The sequence below is a fragment of the Amblyomma mixtum genome, chromosome 8, assembly GCF_055824585.1.
Source record: "Amblyomma mixtum isolate Tamu chromosome 8, ASM5582458v1, whole genome shotgun sequence".
Taxonomy (NCBI): domain Eukaryota; kingdom Metazoa; phylum Arthropoda; class Arachnida; order Ixodida; family Ixodidae; genus Amblyomma; species Amblyomma mixtum.
In genome coordinates this window covers 13,111,751-13,126,196 of record NC_143019.1, presented here as the reverse complement: position 1 = coordinate 13,126,196, position 14,446 = coordinate 13,111,751, and the positions used below count along the sequence as shown (strand labels likewise).

Below are 14,446 nucleotides of genomic sequence, written 5' to 3'. Positions count from 1 at the left end.
TCAGAGGAGCCACGCTGCAGGGCTCAGCAGCAGACCTCTTGGGCTGTATGCTTTTGACAAAGACTGTTCATTTTGCAGGATACTGGGACGAGTGCACATTTTGGTCTATTTAGTTTCCCACTCCCCTATTCGGGTTATTCCATGCCCTCACCTTGTTATTTGCGTTAGTGGAGGAAGGTAATAACAAATATTTAATATATTTCACCAAATCAAAAAATTCAGGCGGCACTTTGGCTCTCTAAAGCGCTGCAAGGCGAAAGCGTTCCCTGGCGCAGTATTTGTTTTTATTTTTTATTTTCACATTTAATTCTTTTTCATTTCATTTTTTATTTTTGTTTCTTTTCTTTTTTTCATTCCTTTTATTGTATTTATGAAACCCATGCATTCACTAGATGCGCCTTTATTCATGCTCAAACCTTGAGCCTTCGTGGCGGAGTGGTAGCGTCTCCACTTCAAATGCCAAAGGCCCTGGTTCGATTCCCAACCTCGACACAGTTTCTTCTTTAAGTAATGACGCCCAAACGCGGACAAATCTGCCGACACGGCTGCTGAACAGTATGAGGCATTAAAGGCTTTCGCCTTAATACCAATTCCGTGCTTTCTCCCTGGAATTTATATTGTAGTTTTCTGTACGTATTTGCTCGCCTGCTTTCTCTTTTCTACTGCTTTCGAAATTCAGGCCGCCACTCAGTACAGCATACTACATTTTTACTTCATTCATTGCGAATTCGGCATCTTCATAAAACCTTCCGGTTATGCTGTCATCGTGACAGAATGTCGCTGCACAGCACTGTATAGCCTTCATGCTGCACCATGTATTGTAAACGTATACACTTGAATACAGTGACTTGCACCATGTGGATTATGCTAAATAATTCGTGTATTTATGGACAATGAATGCTATGCCAGATTCTGAGTCTCGTGTTTGGAAGGCTCCGGTAACAGATCAGCCCCGTGTACACCTCATCGGTCCTCCTAACTTTGCTGTGCCAAATTGCGTACCGTTGAATGCTTGACAGCTCCCTGAAGAGCACAGCGCAGGGCTCATTGTACAAGGTTCTTGCTTGAAACGTTGCCAGGTTCAGTTTTTGATGGAGACCCCTCTGGATCCGTAGATTAAATGCTCCGTTCGCTACGGTACTGGTCTGAACGAAGACTTGGCTAAGCTGTAAAGAGTTCGCGGTCGAAGGTTAGCCGAAAAATCGATCTAAGACGTGTCTGCCAAGTGTACTGCAAAAGGGTAGCCATAGCTCTCTGTTTTCTAGAGGAAGCAATTTCGCTATTCACCCAGTGATCATCTGTGGCGTGGTTGCCCTTTGCAATAAATATAGCATAGCCTCACTGTCCGTCGAAGTGGCTTGACACAATCCTATAGGCTTAGTTTACCAGCAACGTGCACTAAAAGCTCTCGCGTTAATATTTCCAACTTAGTCTCTGGAGGGCTGTAGGAAAAAAAAAAATCTAGAGGAAGAGTTGGGAATATTGATGATCGACGAAATCGTTTAGAACGGCGTCTAACTATTCTGCATTGAGATGAACTTCAGTGAAAGCGCTCATGAATGCTTTCCCGTGCGAATATACTCCTGTGGCATCTAGGCTTGGGTGCCTCCTTTAATGGGCGATAAAACGAGGAACAGCGAGGGCCTTCGTATTCCGTAAATGAATTGGTCATCTTTGAATTGGCTTTTGATTGGTCAATATTGTAGACACATTGTCGAAACGCTCGCTGTTCCTAATTTGCCTCCGCATACCGGGTTAAGAGAGGGCTCCTTTTTCTGAACGCTCCTCGCTTAACTGAGAGTGGAATGTCTAAGAACACTGGGCCTTAGTTCCTTGAGCGTGTTTTCTAATGCTAGTTTAGTTGTTGCGTCTCTCTCCAACGAGCAGCCACGTCGTCACCTTGCCGTATTCAAGCTACCAGAGCCGCATATCTGTCTCATTTGTGTCATAAGATGGCGACCGCGCGCCCAGTCGAACATGACGGAGCCACTACAAGAACGAGCACGACGACGATCGACTTTATTGAAAACAAGTGTAGCGGCTTGCACGTTGCCCGCAACTGAGCCTTCCCCAGAAGGTCGTCATTGGCGAGCATTGGGCTCTTGACGAGGAAACCTCTCAGAAGGTGATGCATGACTTACACCGCACACCTGTGACCTGGTGCCTCTTTTGACATAGAATCCTTGCGTTATGTCTAGCTCCGCTGGATCTTTAGATTTTGTCAGGTACCGCGGTGCAGCGGAGAAGATCCTTGCGGAGCCGATTAGACTGTGTCGACAAGAATGCTCGGTTGGTTGATCGGATAGCCGCGTTCCACGCGCAGAGAACGGCGAGCGAGAAAGTTTAGCGTGAAGAGTTCGAGCTGTCTCTTCGGGGTTCCCAGCCTTTGACGTCGTTCGCGTCACGTTGGGCGGGGCGGCGCAGTGGAACAGCCTCCATCGTCGTGCGACGCGTGGACGCCGAAGAGGCGCGACGCCTCCGCCACCCTCTGGTCCTGCATGCCAACCAGCGTTGGGCCAACGTCAGCGCCGCAGCACGACAGCAGACCCAGCACCGACGACGAGGACACCGAGGAGGGCTGTCTCCGGGGCAGTTGCTGCTGCTGCTGCTGCTGCTGTTTTCGCCACTTGGCCCGGCGGTTCTTGAACCACACCTGCAACGGGCGGGCCTCCTGAGCTCCGGGTGCGAGAGGAGGAGGAATATTGGGAAATAGAGGATGAGGGAGAAAGTGTAGGAGAGAGGCGGGGGGAGGGACTGTCAGCGACAGGCGCACCTCGACTCGTTCCTCGCGCAGGTGGACGCGCAGGGCGAGCTGCTCGCGCAGCGCCACGTCCGGGTAGTGGGTGCGCGCAAACGCCGCCTCCAGATGCGCCAGCTGCTGCTCGGTGAAGATGGTCCGGTGGCGGCGCTGCCGAGGCCTCCGCGGCGGATGCTCCCCTGCCGCCGAGGCCGAGTCGAGGACCATCGAGGACCGGCGCGGCGGCAGCTCTTGCTGCTCCTCCGGCGCCGGCAGCGCCCCCGCCTCTGCAGCCGAGCCTGCGGAGAAGAAGCAGGAGCGGGGCCCGCCGCTTTTCATATGAAAATGGCAGCGACGCGTGCGCCCGGCAGCTGCGGAAATCGAATCTGCGGCATTTTCTGGCCGCTGCCGCCGCGCCGCCCTTTAGCCGCGCAAATCCGCGCGCCGGCTAATCCGCGCGGGAAGCCCGCGCGCTCAGCTGAGAAAGCCACAAAGCGTGCGCGCTCGCTTTCCCGCTAAATCTGCTTACAAAATCTTGCGCGGATTCCCCGGGGCTGCCGCTGGTGCTGAGACCCCATCGCGGTCCAAGCCTTCCCCCCCTTTCCACGCAGGACCGATCCGGAGGCCGCTTTAGGTCCCCCCTCACTTTTGCGACTTCGATCCGCGTTTGTAAATCCGCTCTGTGGCCGTGGCGCTTAGAATGTGGCTGCCGAAGCGGATGGCGACAGAGGGCTGAATGGTGCCATGGTTTCGGCCACCGCGTTTAAACCGAAAATCCCGCGTGATGTTGGTGTCGCCTCAGGGTATAGGGACATCGAGAGACAAGAACAGGCGTACAGCAGTGGACGTCGAAATGACGCGTCGGATTTCTGTTTGTATCCGTCGCAGTGGCTCAGTGGGTGTGGCGTCATTCGGCTTTTGAGCACTAGCTAGCAGGTTGGATTCTTGTGGTGGCGCGAACGTGTTTTTCTGCTGGTGATGCGCAAAAAGCTTCTAGCAGATTCCGACGAGGACCGCCCATGGTTGCGATTCATATTGGTTTGCGTAACAACGTACTTGGTGCCCTTAGAAGAGCACAGTCTATAGACACTTTGTAGACTCTATTGCCTTCCTATAGATATTTCTTTTCGTCTAATCACAGTGTATAGACTGACTGTAGAAAAAAGTTTAGCAAAAGTGTATGGCCGTAAATCTATAGAATGTCTATTGACTCTCTATAGGATTTGTATTGTCTATACTATATCCAGTCTATAGACTTTATAGACAAAAGCCTATGGAGAGTATATAGACTAAAGAAATGTTTGTAAGGGTGGAAGTTGTTTATTAAGGGCTTTTGATAACTTTGGCTAGTTCCTATGAAATGAAATGGTGGCACAATTCGTGTGGTAACGCCATATCTTGTATGTGGTCATCATAATCGTGAGTCCACTGGCGTCCACAGCAGGGCAAATGCTTCTGCTATATCAGTGCAATCAACCCTGTCGTTCTCCAGCTTTGACCAACTTATTCCCGCTAACTCCCTAATCCCATTCCTGACCCGGCCGGCCCCGCTGCGCTTTGTCTTCTTTTGGAATCCACTCCGTTATCCTGAGTCCATCGGCTATCTGTTTGTCGAATTAGATGACCTGTTCATCCATGGTTTCGTCTTCTCAGCTTCAGCTACACCCGTACTGATTTCCTGGCCAATTCCTTTATCTTCCTGTATATTAAGGTTGTGAAGGACTGCGTACGGGAGGCCTAGACATGGCCCAAAAGAACCCTCCATCGACTAACACCAGAGACACTGTGTCTGGCTCAAAATTATCGCCCTGCTCCGTCAGCGAAGGCGGTTGTGTAGAATGCAGCGGGCGCAACACAAAGACGTGCGAAATAGCCAGAGGGCAAAAGAGGAGAGGCCGCGCGCGGAGCCCTGCGCGACCACACGCATCCCTGCGGCCCGTTTTGCAGCGCGTCCCCAACCCCCCCCCCCCCTTTGGCACAGAGACAGGCACGTTTGTGCGTTTGTGTGTGCGCGCATGCACGCCTGCAGACGGCCTTGTTGCGAGGGACGGTCTGTGGACTCGGAGGAGGCTGGGAGTTGGGTCTTTATTAAGGGAAGTTAACCCAAAAGAAAAGAGGGCCCCATGCCCTTGGAAAACAGACTGTCTCCCCGGGCAGCTGCTCTCTTCCGCTACTGAAGGAGGACTCCCTTTGTCCGTTGACGGCCAAGTTTTCGAATGCCCTGATCACGTGTCCAAGCCGCGGTTCTTGGAAGAGACCACCCCGGGTTCCGATGCGAGAAGAGAGAGGACAGCCGTGACCCTCATAAATATGTCAGCTTCGAGAGGAGTGCGTCTTCGGCTGAACATGAGCTCCGCGTTCGCGAAGAGGCCGGCACCCTGCGGCGCGGAGGGTAGGCCGGAACGCTCGCGGCACAAACAGCTTCCCGGAGTTCGCGGGCCCACTGGCCTGCATTGTCTTGCAGCGCGACGGCCTTACTAATGGCTCGAGGTGGCGGGAGAGGCCGGCAAGTTAGCACCAAGAGGGCTCCCAGCAGAGGAGGCGAGGAGGACACCGAAGGAAAGAAAGGGAGTCCTCAGAGAGAGGCGTTGGGGACAGATGAGACAAAGAGAAGAACGGGCAGAGACGGGCGAGGTGGACGGAAGCAGATCGCGCTGGTCTGTAGTCGGTGAGGCCGGACCCGAGGGCATCCGTTGCAAACTGACCGCCAGCCGAGACGCCCAAGAAGCCGGACGCCACAACCCGTCAGAGTACCGCCAGCCGAGACGCCCAAGAAGCCTGACGACACAACCCGTCATAGTCACCGAAACGTGGGACCATCACCAGGCTGAGCGCCACCCCCGCCAGAGCAGCCGAGAGCGAGGCAGCGGTGACGGCGATGAGCGGAAGACAGCGGTGAGCGGAACTCCCAGTTTCACCTTCAGGCAGAGTGAGAATAAATTAGGTTGATTCGGAGGCGTTGTGTGTTGGCTCATTTCTCCTCGCTTCAGCAGAACCCGTAGATAGCAACAAACAACTGTGTTGCATTGTGACTGACCCCCGACAGGCGGGAACGTCACAAGTGGTGGCAGCGGTGGGATCTTGCTGAAGTTGTGGTGCGAGACATTAACCCTCGTACCCGAGGAGAAGGGGGCCAACATGTCGCTACAGGAATCACCGAGTCTTCACGAAGGGATGATAGGTGCTAATGAAATGCTGTTGGGAGCTGTGATTCCATCATTCACGGGGGGTGACAACGGTCCCAAGATAAGGGATTTTCTGCAAATTTTAGAGCAGGTCGGTAATCTGGGCGGATGGCAGGAGAAACAGTTAGTCGGGATGGCGCGCTGTAAGATGGTCGGGGCTGCTCTGGACTTTGCATGGTTGGATGAGGAGGTGGCAGGTGCGACTTCGTATAAATCGTTTAAAGTGCTCGCGCTGAAACGATATGATACTGAGCCAGCGTGCAGGAAGTTAGAGAAGTTTCTAAGTGCAAAGCAGAACATTGGTGAGAATATACGCTCGTTCGCGAGCCGGTTGCGTAGGCTCGGAACGGAGGCTTGTGAGCATGTCGATGGCGATGACGCGTCGAAGAGAGAAGCGAGGCGCGAAATCCTTAGGGAGCAGCTGACCTCTATTTTTCTGAATGGGCTCCGCGATCCGGTAAGAAGATTTGCTCTGTCACACGATCCCAAGACATTCGAAGAGGCAGTGGAGGTAGCGTCTAGAGAAGAGCAGTTAGAGGAAGTGACGAGCACGAGCGCCGCGACTGTCCGACTTGTAGAAAGCAGAGAGGAGACAGATGAGTTTTGTGAACGTCTGGATCGGCTGGAGAAACTGCTCGAAGAGGTCCTTCGGATACGTAAGGGCCCTCCATCTGGGCAGGTGCGAGAATTGAATCGACTCGTCAAATCAATCGCCTGCTTCTCGTGCGGCCGGTTAGGGCACATTTCACGTTTTTGTCGTCTGCGTCAGATATCGCACGGGCACATTTCAGGGAGCTTGGACCGCTCCAAGCAGCGTAAGAAGGAAGGCGAGGGGAGCCCTGAAGGTATCAAGGAGCTAGATAAAACATCTACTGAGAGCCGTCACGAGCGAGGGTGTTCGGAGGCGGTAGTGAGCCTATGCACGAGCAAAGCAGAAGGAGTTCGCGAGCCAAGGGAGTCCAATCGCCATTCAGACGCGCTCAGCAGCGCTGCGGACGCCAGGGTAACCGAGGTTCCCCCTGTGATTGGGCAAACCCGCCTGTACGAGGAGCAAAGGAAAGATTTGTCTCTGCTAAAATTGATAAACGAGTGCGACAGCTCAGAAGGAAAAGAGTTAGGATTGTATCATTTGGACTCTTGTGGTTTACTGCGTTTCCGAGACAGAGCGCACGGTGCCTCAAACCGAGTAGTTGTCCCTCTGCTAATGAGGAGTGAAGTTGTGAGGTTATGCCACGATATGGAAGGCGGAGGACATTTAGGATTTCAAAAGACCCGCCGGGCGGTTAGCAAAAGCTATTTCTGGCACGGACTGAGACAGGATGTTGCAGAACACTGCAGAAACTGCCAGTGGAGAAAGAAACCGAGGGTGAGCGAATTGCATGGACCACCCCCTGATCTTAGTGTAACTTTAGGGAAGTCGGGGAGTTGCCACGACCATTGAACTGTGCTCATGATTTCTGCGGTTGCGTGTTTTACATATAGAGTGCGGAATTGTCCGCCGTGTGAAATTTACTCCTCTGCCTGGGGGGACTGAGGGTCCGCCCACATTGTGCCGTGTTGTGAAACCAGTGCTTGTGCGCAACGACGATGTTTGGCAGCTTTGTCGTGCTCGAAATATGACTGCTGCCATAAGATTGAGTTGCGAACTTTGCGACGTACTGTTGGTTGTGAAAGTGCGGTGACCACAAAATTTTCATAGAAAATTTCTTTATAAGAAGAGGGGGTTGTGAAGGACTGCGTACGGGAGGCCTAGACATGGCCCAAAAGAACCCTCCATCGACTAACACCAGAGACACTGTGTCTGGCTCAAAATTATCGCCCTGCTCCGTCAGCGAAGGCGGTTGTGTAGAATGCAGCGGGCGCAACACAAAGACGTGCGAAATAGCCAGAGGGCAAAAGAGGAGAGGCCGCGCGCGGAGCCCTGCGCGACCACACGCATCCCTGCGGCCCGTTTTGCAGCGCGTCCCCAACCCCCCCCCCCCCCTTTGGCACAGAGACAGGCACGTTTGTGCGTTTGTGTGTGCGCGCATGCACGCCTGCAGACGGCCTTGTTGCGAGGGACGGTCTGTGGACTCGGAGGAGGCTGGGAGTTGGGTCTTTATTAAGGGAAGTTAACCCAAAAGAAAAGAGGGCCCCATGCCCTTGGAAAACAGACTGTCTCCCCGGGCAGCTGCTCTCTTCCGCTACTGAAGGAGGACTCCCTTTGTCCGTTGACGGCCAAGTTTTCGAATGCCCTGATCACGTGTCCAAGCCGCGGTTCTTGGAAGAGACCACCCCGGGTTCCGATGCGAGAAGAGAGAGGACAGCCGTGACCCTCATAAATATGTCAGCTTCGAGAGGAGTGCGTCTTCGGCTGAACATGAGCTCCGCGTTCGCGAAGAGGCCGGCACCCTGCGGCGCGGAGGGTAGGCCGGAACGCTCGCGGCACAAACAGCTTCCCGGAGTTCGCGGGCCCACTGGCCTGCATTGTCTTGCAGCGCGACGGCCTTACTAATGGCTCGAGGTGGCGGGAGAGGCCGGCAAGTTAGCACCAAGAGGGCTCCCAGCAGAGGAGGCGAGGAGGACACCGAAGGAAAGAAAGGGAGTCCTCAGAGAGAGGCGTTGGGGACAGATGAGACAAAGAGAAGAACGGGCAGAGACGGGCGAGGTGGACGGAAGCAGATCGCGCTGGTCTGTAGTCGGTGAGGCCGGACCCGAGGGCATCCGTTGCAAACTGACCGCCAGCCGAGACGCCCAAGAAGCCGGACGCCACAACCCGTCAGAGTACCGCCAGCCGAGACGCCCAAGAAGCCTGACGACACAACCCGTCATAGTCACCGAAACGTGGGACCATCACCAGGCTGAGCGCCACCCCCGCCAGAGCAGCCGAGAGCGAGGCAGCGGTGACGGCGATGAGCGGAAGACAGCGGTGAGCGGAACTCCCAGTTTCACCTTCAGGCAGAGTGAGAATAAATTAGGTTGATTCGGAGGCGTTGTGTGTTGGCTCATTTCTCCTCGCTTCAGCAGAACCCGTAGATAGCAACAAACAACTGTGTTGCATTGTGACTGACCCCCGACAGGCGGGAACGTCACAAGGTTACCCAAATCATTTTCCTTTCTATAGCTCACGGCGTCGACCACGAGCTTTGGAAGTTTTTCGCTTCAAGTTTCTGCTCCTGAAGTAAGTGCTATGAAAATACAACTATTTATTTATTCAAGTCATGTACCAACACGCCCAATTTTCCGCGTTAATCAAACTATTGCGTAATTTTCCTTTTGAGGCGTCTGGTAAGTTGTCATTGGCCGCAAGGGTGTACCTGACAAATTCACTCTACCTCACTCGTATTCTCGTAAATATTTCACTCTCATGGTCAGATCACTACCCATAACTCGCTGCCGGTCGTAAACTGCAGGTCCCCTTTTGAGGCGTCTGGTAAGTTGTCATTGGCCGCAAGGGTGTACCTGACAAATTCACTCTACCTCACTCGTATTCTCGTAAATATTTCACTCTCATGGTCAGATCACTACCCATAACTCGCTGCCGGTCGTAAACTGCAGGTCCCCTTTTGAGGCGTCTGGTAAGTTGTCATTGGCCGCAAGGGTGTACCTGACAAATTCACTCTACCTCACTCGTATTCTCGTAAATATTTCACTCTCATGGTCAGATCACTACCCATAACTCGCTGCCGGTCGTAAACTGCAGGTCCCCTTTTGAGGCGTCTGGTAAGTTGTCATTGGCCGCAAGGGTGTACCTGACAAATTCACTCTACCTCACTCGTATTCTCGTAAATATTTCACTCTCATGGTCAGATCACTACCCATAACTCGCTGCCGGTCGTAAACTGCAGGTCCCCTTTTGAGGCGTCTGGTAAGTTGTCATTGGCCGCAAGGGTGTACCTGACAAATTCACTCTACCTCACTCGTATTCTCGTAAATATTTCACTCTCATGGTCAGATCACTACCCATAACTCGCTGCCGGTCGTAAACTGCAGGTCCCCTTTTGAGGCGTCTGGTAAGTTGTCATTGGCCGCAAGGGTGTACCTGACAAATTCACTCTACCTCACTCGTATTCTCGTAAATATTTCACTCTCATGGTCAGATCACTACCCATAACTCGCTGCCGGTCGTAAACTGCAGGTCCCCTTTTGAGGCGTCTGGTAAGTTGTCATTGGCCGCAAGGGTGTACCTGACAAATTCACTCTACCTCACTCGTATTCTCGTAAATATTTCACTCTCATGGTCAGATCACTACCCATAACTCGCTGCCGGTCGTAAACTGCAGGTCCCCTTTTGAGGCGTCTGGTAAGTTGTCATTGGCCGCAAGGGTGTACCTGACAAATTCACTCTACCTCACTCGTATTCTCGTAAATATTTCACTCTCATGGTCAGATCACTACCCATAACTCGCTGCCGGTCGTAAACTGCAGGTCCCCTTTTGAGGCGTCTGGTAAGTTGTCATTGGCCGCAAGGGTGTACCTGACAAATTCACTCTACCTCACTCGTATTCTCGTAAATATTTCACTCTCATGGTCAGATCACTACCCATAACTCGCTGCCGGTCGTAAACTGCAGGTCCCCTTTTGAGGCGTCTGGTAAGTTGTCATTGGCCGCAAGGGTGTACCTGACAAAGTCACTCTACCTCACTCGTATTCTCGTAAATATTTCACTCTCATGGTCAGATCACTACCCATAACTCGCTGCCGGTCGTAAACTGCAGGTCCCCTTTTGAGGCGTCTGGTAAGTTGTCATTGGCCGCAAGGGTGTACCTGACAAATTCACTCTACCTCACTCGTATTCTCGTAAATATTTCACTCTCATGGTCAGATCACTACCCATAACTCGCTGCCGGTCGTAAACTGCAGGTCCCCTTTTGAGGCGTCTGGTAAGTTGTCATTGGCCGCAAGGGTGTACCTGACAAATTCACTCTACCTCACTCGTATTCTCGTAAATATTTCACTCTCATGGTCAGATCACTACCCATAACTCGCTGCCGGTCGTAAACTGCAGGTCCCTAGCTGCACAGACTTTAGAACATCATTTTAGGTTTCTTGGTATCGGTTCTTCTTGGCTTGTCTGCCATTTCGGGCCACATATTAGCGCGAAACAGCAGGCGTTGTTCGCTCACGCTATATACTTTGCAGCGTCAGCGCTTGACATGAAAATAGAAAGATTGGAGTTCCGTTCTGGAATAAAATCTTTCAATTAAGTGGGCGGTCCTGCTTAAGCCGAGTTAGCGAAGTTCATTGGGACACCAACTAGTTTGCAAGAATGTTCATGGGTGTCTACACCAGCTCCGAAGGTGGTTTATTTTTGGGTGCATCATTTCAAACGTCACGGGACATGCAACCAATATGAAACTGGGACAGGACGGAAGAGCGAACGGCAAAACAGCACAGAAAGAACAGCCCAGTGACAGAACAGCACAGCAATAAAACAGCATTGCGACAAAACAGCATGCGAAAGAAACAACACGCGAAAAACAACGCCGACATTCACCACTTACCGTGGGACTGCCTTGCTCTCAAGCCTACAAGGGTTCGGCAACTGAAGGCCGCGGGTCTTGCACCGCGCAGCCCTGCTTCATATAGTATTGCCTGGACGCCGAGACAATACCATCGCTCACAACTGGACTTCATAAAATCAGCTAACCTATTCCCATTACATTAATCATTACTGCATCCTCCATCACACTTTCGCCCATTGATGCCGTGAGGCAATAAATCTCGTTTAAAACAAAAACAAAAACGAAACTCCCTGCAGCAATTTAACACACTCCAGTATTCATCTCGTATACAGTCATTGATTGTTTTTTTCAGCTGTGCTGTTCTGCACGGTTTCATCCGATTCTTACACCCGGGGCTAATTCTTGAGAATGGAGTAAACCCGACTTCTACCCGCAAATGCAACATAAAGTAATTTGTTGGTGTGCAAAGTTGGAGGCACCATACGGAAACTAACGGACGTCGTGTACTTTCTTTAGAACAGTGTTTTAAGCTAGCTGAACATAACTTGAAACTGATTGTAATTTTCTTTATAAGTTCGAAGGGTAGGTCTTATAGAAGCCAGAAGCGAAAACACAGGAAATGACAGGGTGCTTCCGTGGAGTAAACGATCCTCACGCTTTAACGACGTCCTGCTCCCGGGCTGTTGGACATTTAAAATCACTGCTGTGATGTAAATTTTTTTTCAAAAGGTTTTTTTTTTAAATTTTTTTAAAGGTCTAGCTGTTTATGAAATGTGATGCGTAAAAAAATCAAGTTGTGAACGGAGCAGAAAAAAGAATTAGATAATTCATTGTGTGCAATCAGGGGAACTGCGCTGCCTCACTGAAGCAAGTAAGTTAATGTGAACGGCACGCTTCTGTAACAAGCGCTGTCGTACGCGACAGCGTTCTTTTCTTGTGTTTTTCGGCTTGTTTTTCGCCTGGTGTTTTTGGGCTGGAGGGAATATAGCGGTGAAAGTTGGATCAATTCTGAAGAAAAAATAACTAAATTTTGCGAGTCACAGCTAGTTCCATGGATCCATGGATTCCATGGAATCTCGGGAGTTTGCGCATGCTCATTGACCTTGTCCTGTACCCCCCCCCCCCCCTCTGTGTCTAATCGATCGAGATTCAGGAGAAATGATTTTTGCAGCAGGTGTTCTTCGTATAATATTTTACTCTGAGCTTCCCGCGCTTCGAACGAATACTGCGCAACATTAGGCTGGTATCAGGAAATAATAGTTATATTTATGACCATACCAGCAAAAATATTGCTCTATGTAAATTGGAGCAATCGGCGCGCATTACCCATACTGATGTAAGTAAACTCCTGTCCTCTGCTTTCACGAAAAATAAGGAAATTTTTATCGAAACGCGATGTTTAACTAAGCTAATCGATCTATGACAGACGCGGCGGCGGCGTCCTCATCTCTACTATCCTAACCTGGATTGCTACTGTATAACTTCTCACGATCATCATCAGCAGCCTGGCTACGCCCACTGCGGTGACAAAGGCCTCTCCCATGTCTCTCCACTTAACCCTGTCCTGTGCCAGATGCGGACACCGTATTCCTGCAGTCCGCTTAATCTCATCCGCCCACCTAACTTTCTGTCGCCCCCTGCTACGTTTGCCTTCTCTTGGAATCCACTCGGTTACCTTCAAGGACCTGCGGTTATTTTGCTTTCGCATTACATGCCCTGTCTGCATCCATTTCCTCCGCTTGATTTCGACTAGGATGTCATTAACTCGCGTTTGTTCCCTCACCCACTATGCACTCTTCCTGTCTCTTAACTCTGCACCTGTCATTTTCATTTCCATAGCTCGCTGCGTGGCCCTTTTCGTTAACCTCAAGGGTTCTGTCTTACAGGTGAGTACCGGTAAGATACAGCTGTTGTATACTTTTCTGTCGAGAGGCATTCGTAAACAGCTGCCATTCATGATCTGAGAGAACCTGCCGCCCCATTCTTATTCTAGTTGCTTGAGGGGATGCTTGTAGCGCGACAAAAACAGACAAGGGACAGAAGACGAACGGGACAAGCGCTTGTACCGTTCGTCTTCTGTCCCTTGTCTGTTTTTGTTGCGCTACAAGCATCCCCTCAAGCAAAATGAACCAACTCGCCCAGCAAAAACTTTTATTGATCTTATTCTAGTTATTTTGCTCTCGTGATTCAGATCTGCGATCACTACCAGCCCTAAGAAGCCAGCCTGCTTCAAAAGCCAGAATGACAAGGAATAAAGAAGCGGCGATCATATCGCAATTTCTCATGCCTCACGTGACCTTTATTGACCTTTGACGCCACAGCCATCGTTCGGCTTTTTTTCTTAAAACCGAAACAGCATGATAGAAGAATTTTAGTTATAAAATACTTGGCGGTCATCGGCAAAAACGGCGAGATGATCTATGTATACTAATGTACGTAGTCCAATATGTAATGCTAAAGAAAACACACTACGAAAATCTGGCGCATCTGTGCTCTTAACTTTCCCAGCGTTACTTGGTCTGGCCTCGACCTTTCAACATTTGCGCAAAATACCGAAAGCAATTGTGTTACAACACGACTAATGTTCGCGCTACCTCAGCTCGTTATCTCAGCAAAGGCGCACCATTCAGGTAATATATTTGAACTTGGACAGGCAACCCACCCCGATAACATTCCCTCACTCTCATACCTTGATAAAATCAGCGATCATAAAGTAATTCATGCGCATTCCGGTGCAAAATAAACCACGCAGTCGAAATCAGGAAAGCACTCACCGTATAAGACAAAATCAATTATCGCAGCCTAAACGAACAACTAACAAAATTTTGCGAATCCCTGCTTATTGATTTCTTACTTGCACGTCCTGTCGAACTTAATTTATTAATGCTTAAATCTAAAATGCACGAACTCATCGATACTTATATTCCAACTGTAACAAATAGAGAGCGAAACACCTCACGTCGGTTTAATCGTCCACTAAAACGCCTTTTTTTTTTTAAAGAAAAAAAAACGACAGTATCGCTCTGGAAAGATTAATAGCAGCTCGCAGACGTGGCTGCAATACCGCACTACGGCCAAGT

The 14,446-nt window shown here is 50.7% G+C and overlaps 1 protein-coding gene across 1 annotated transcript in view; it reads right to left on the bottom strand.

The window, feature by feature from the left end:
- Positions 1-2,194: 2,194 nt before the first annotated feature.
- The window catches only part of LOC149331383 (uncharacterized), a 28,568-nt gene continuing 16,316 nt past the window's right edge, over positions 2,195-14,446 (bottom strand). Inside the window, exons 2-3 of the mRNA XM_089555489.1 lie at positions 2,774-3,036; positions 2,195-2,653 (exon numbers count right to left, since the gene is read on the bottom strand). Of these exons, the coding sequence (XP_089411615.1) occupies positions 2,402-2,653; positions 2,774-2,965 (444 nt within the window). The 5' untranslated portion in view covers positions 2,966-3,036 and the 3' untranslated portion in view covers positions 2,195-2,401. The remainder of the gene's footprint in view (positions 2,654-2,773; positions 3,037-14,446) is intronic.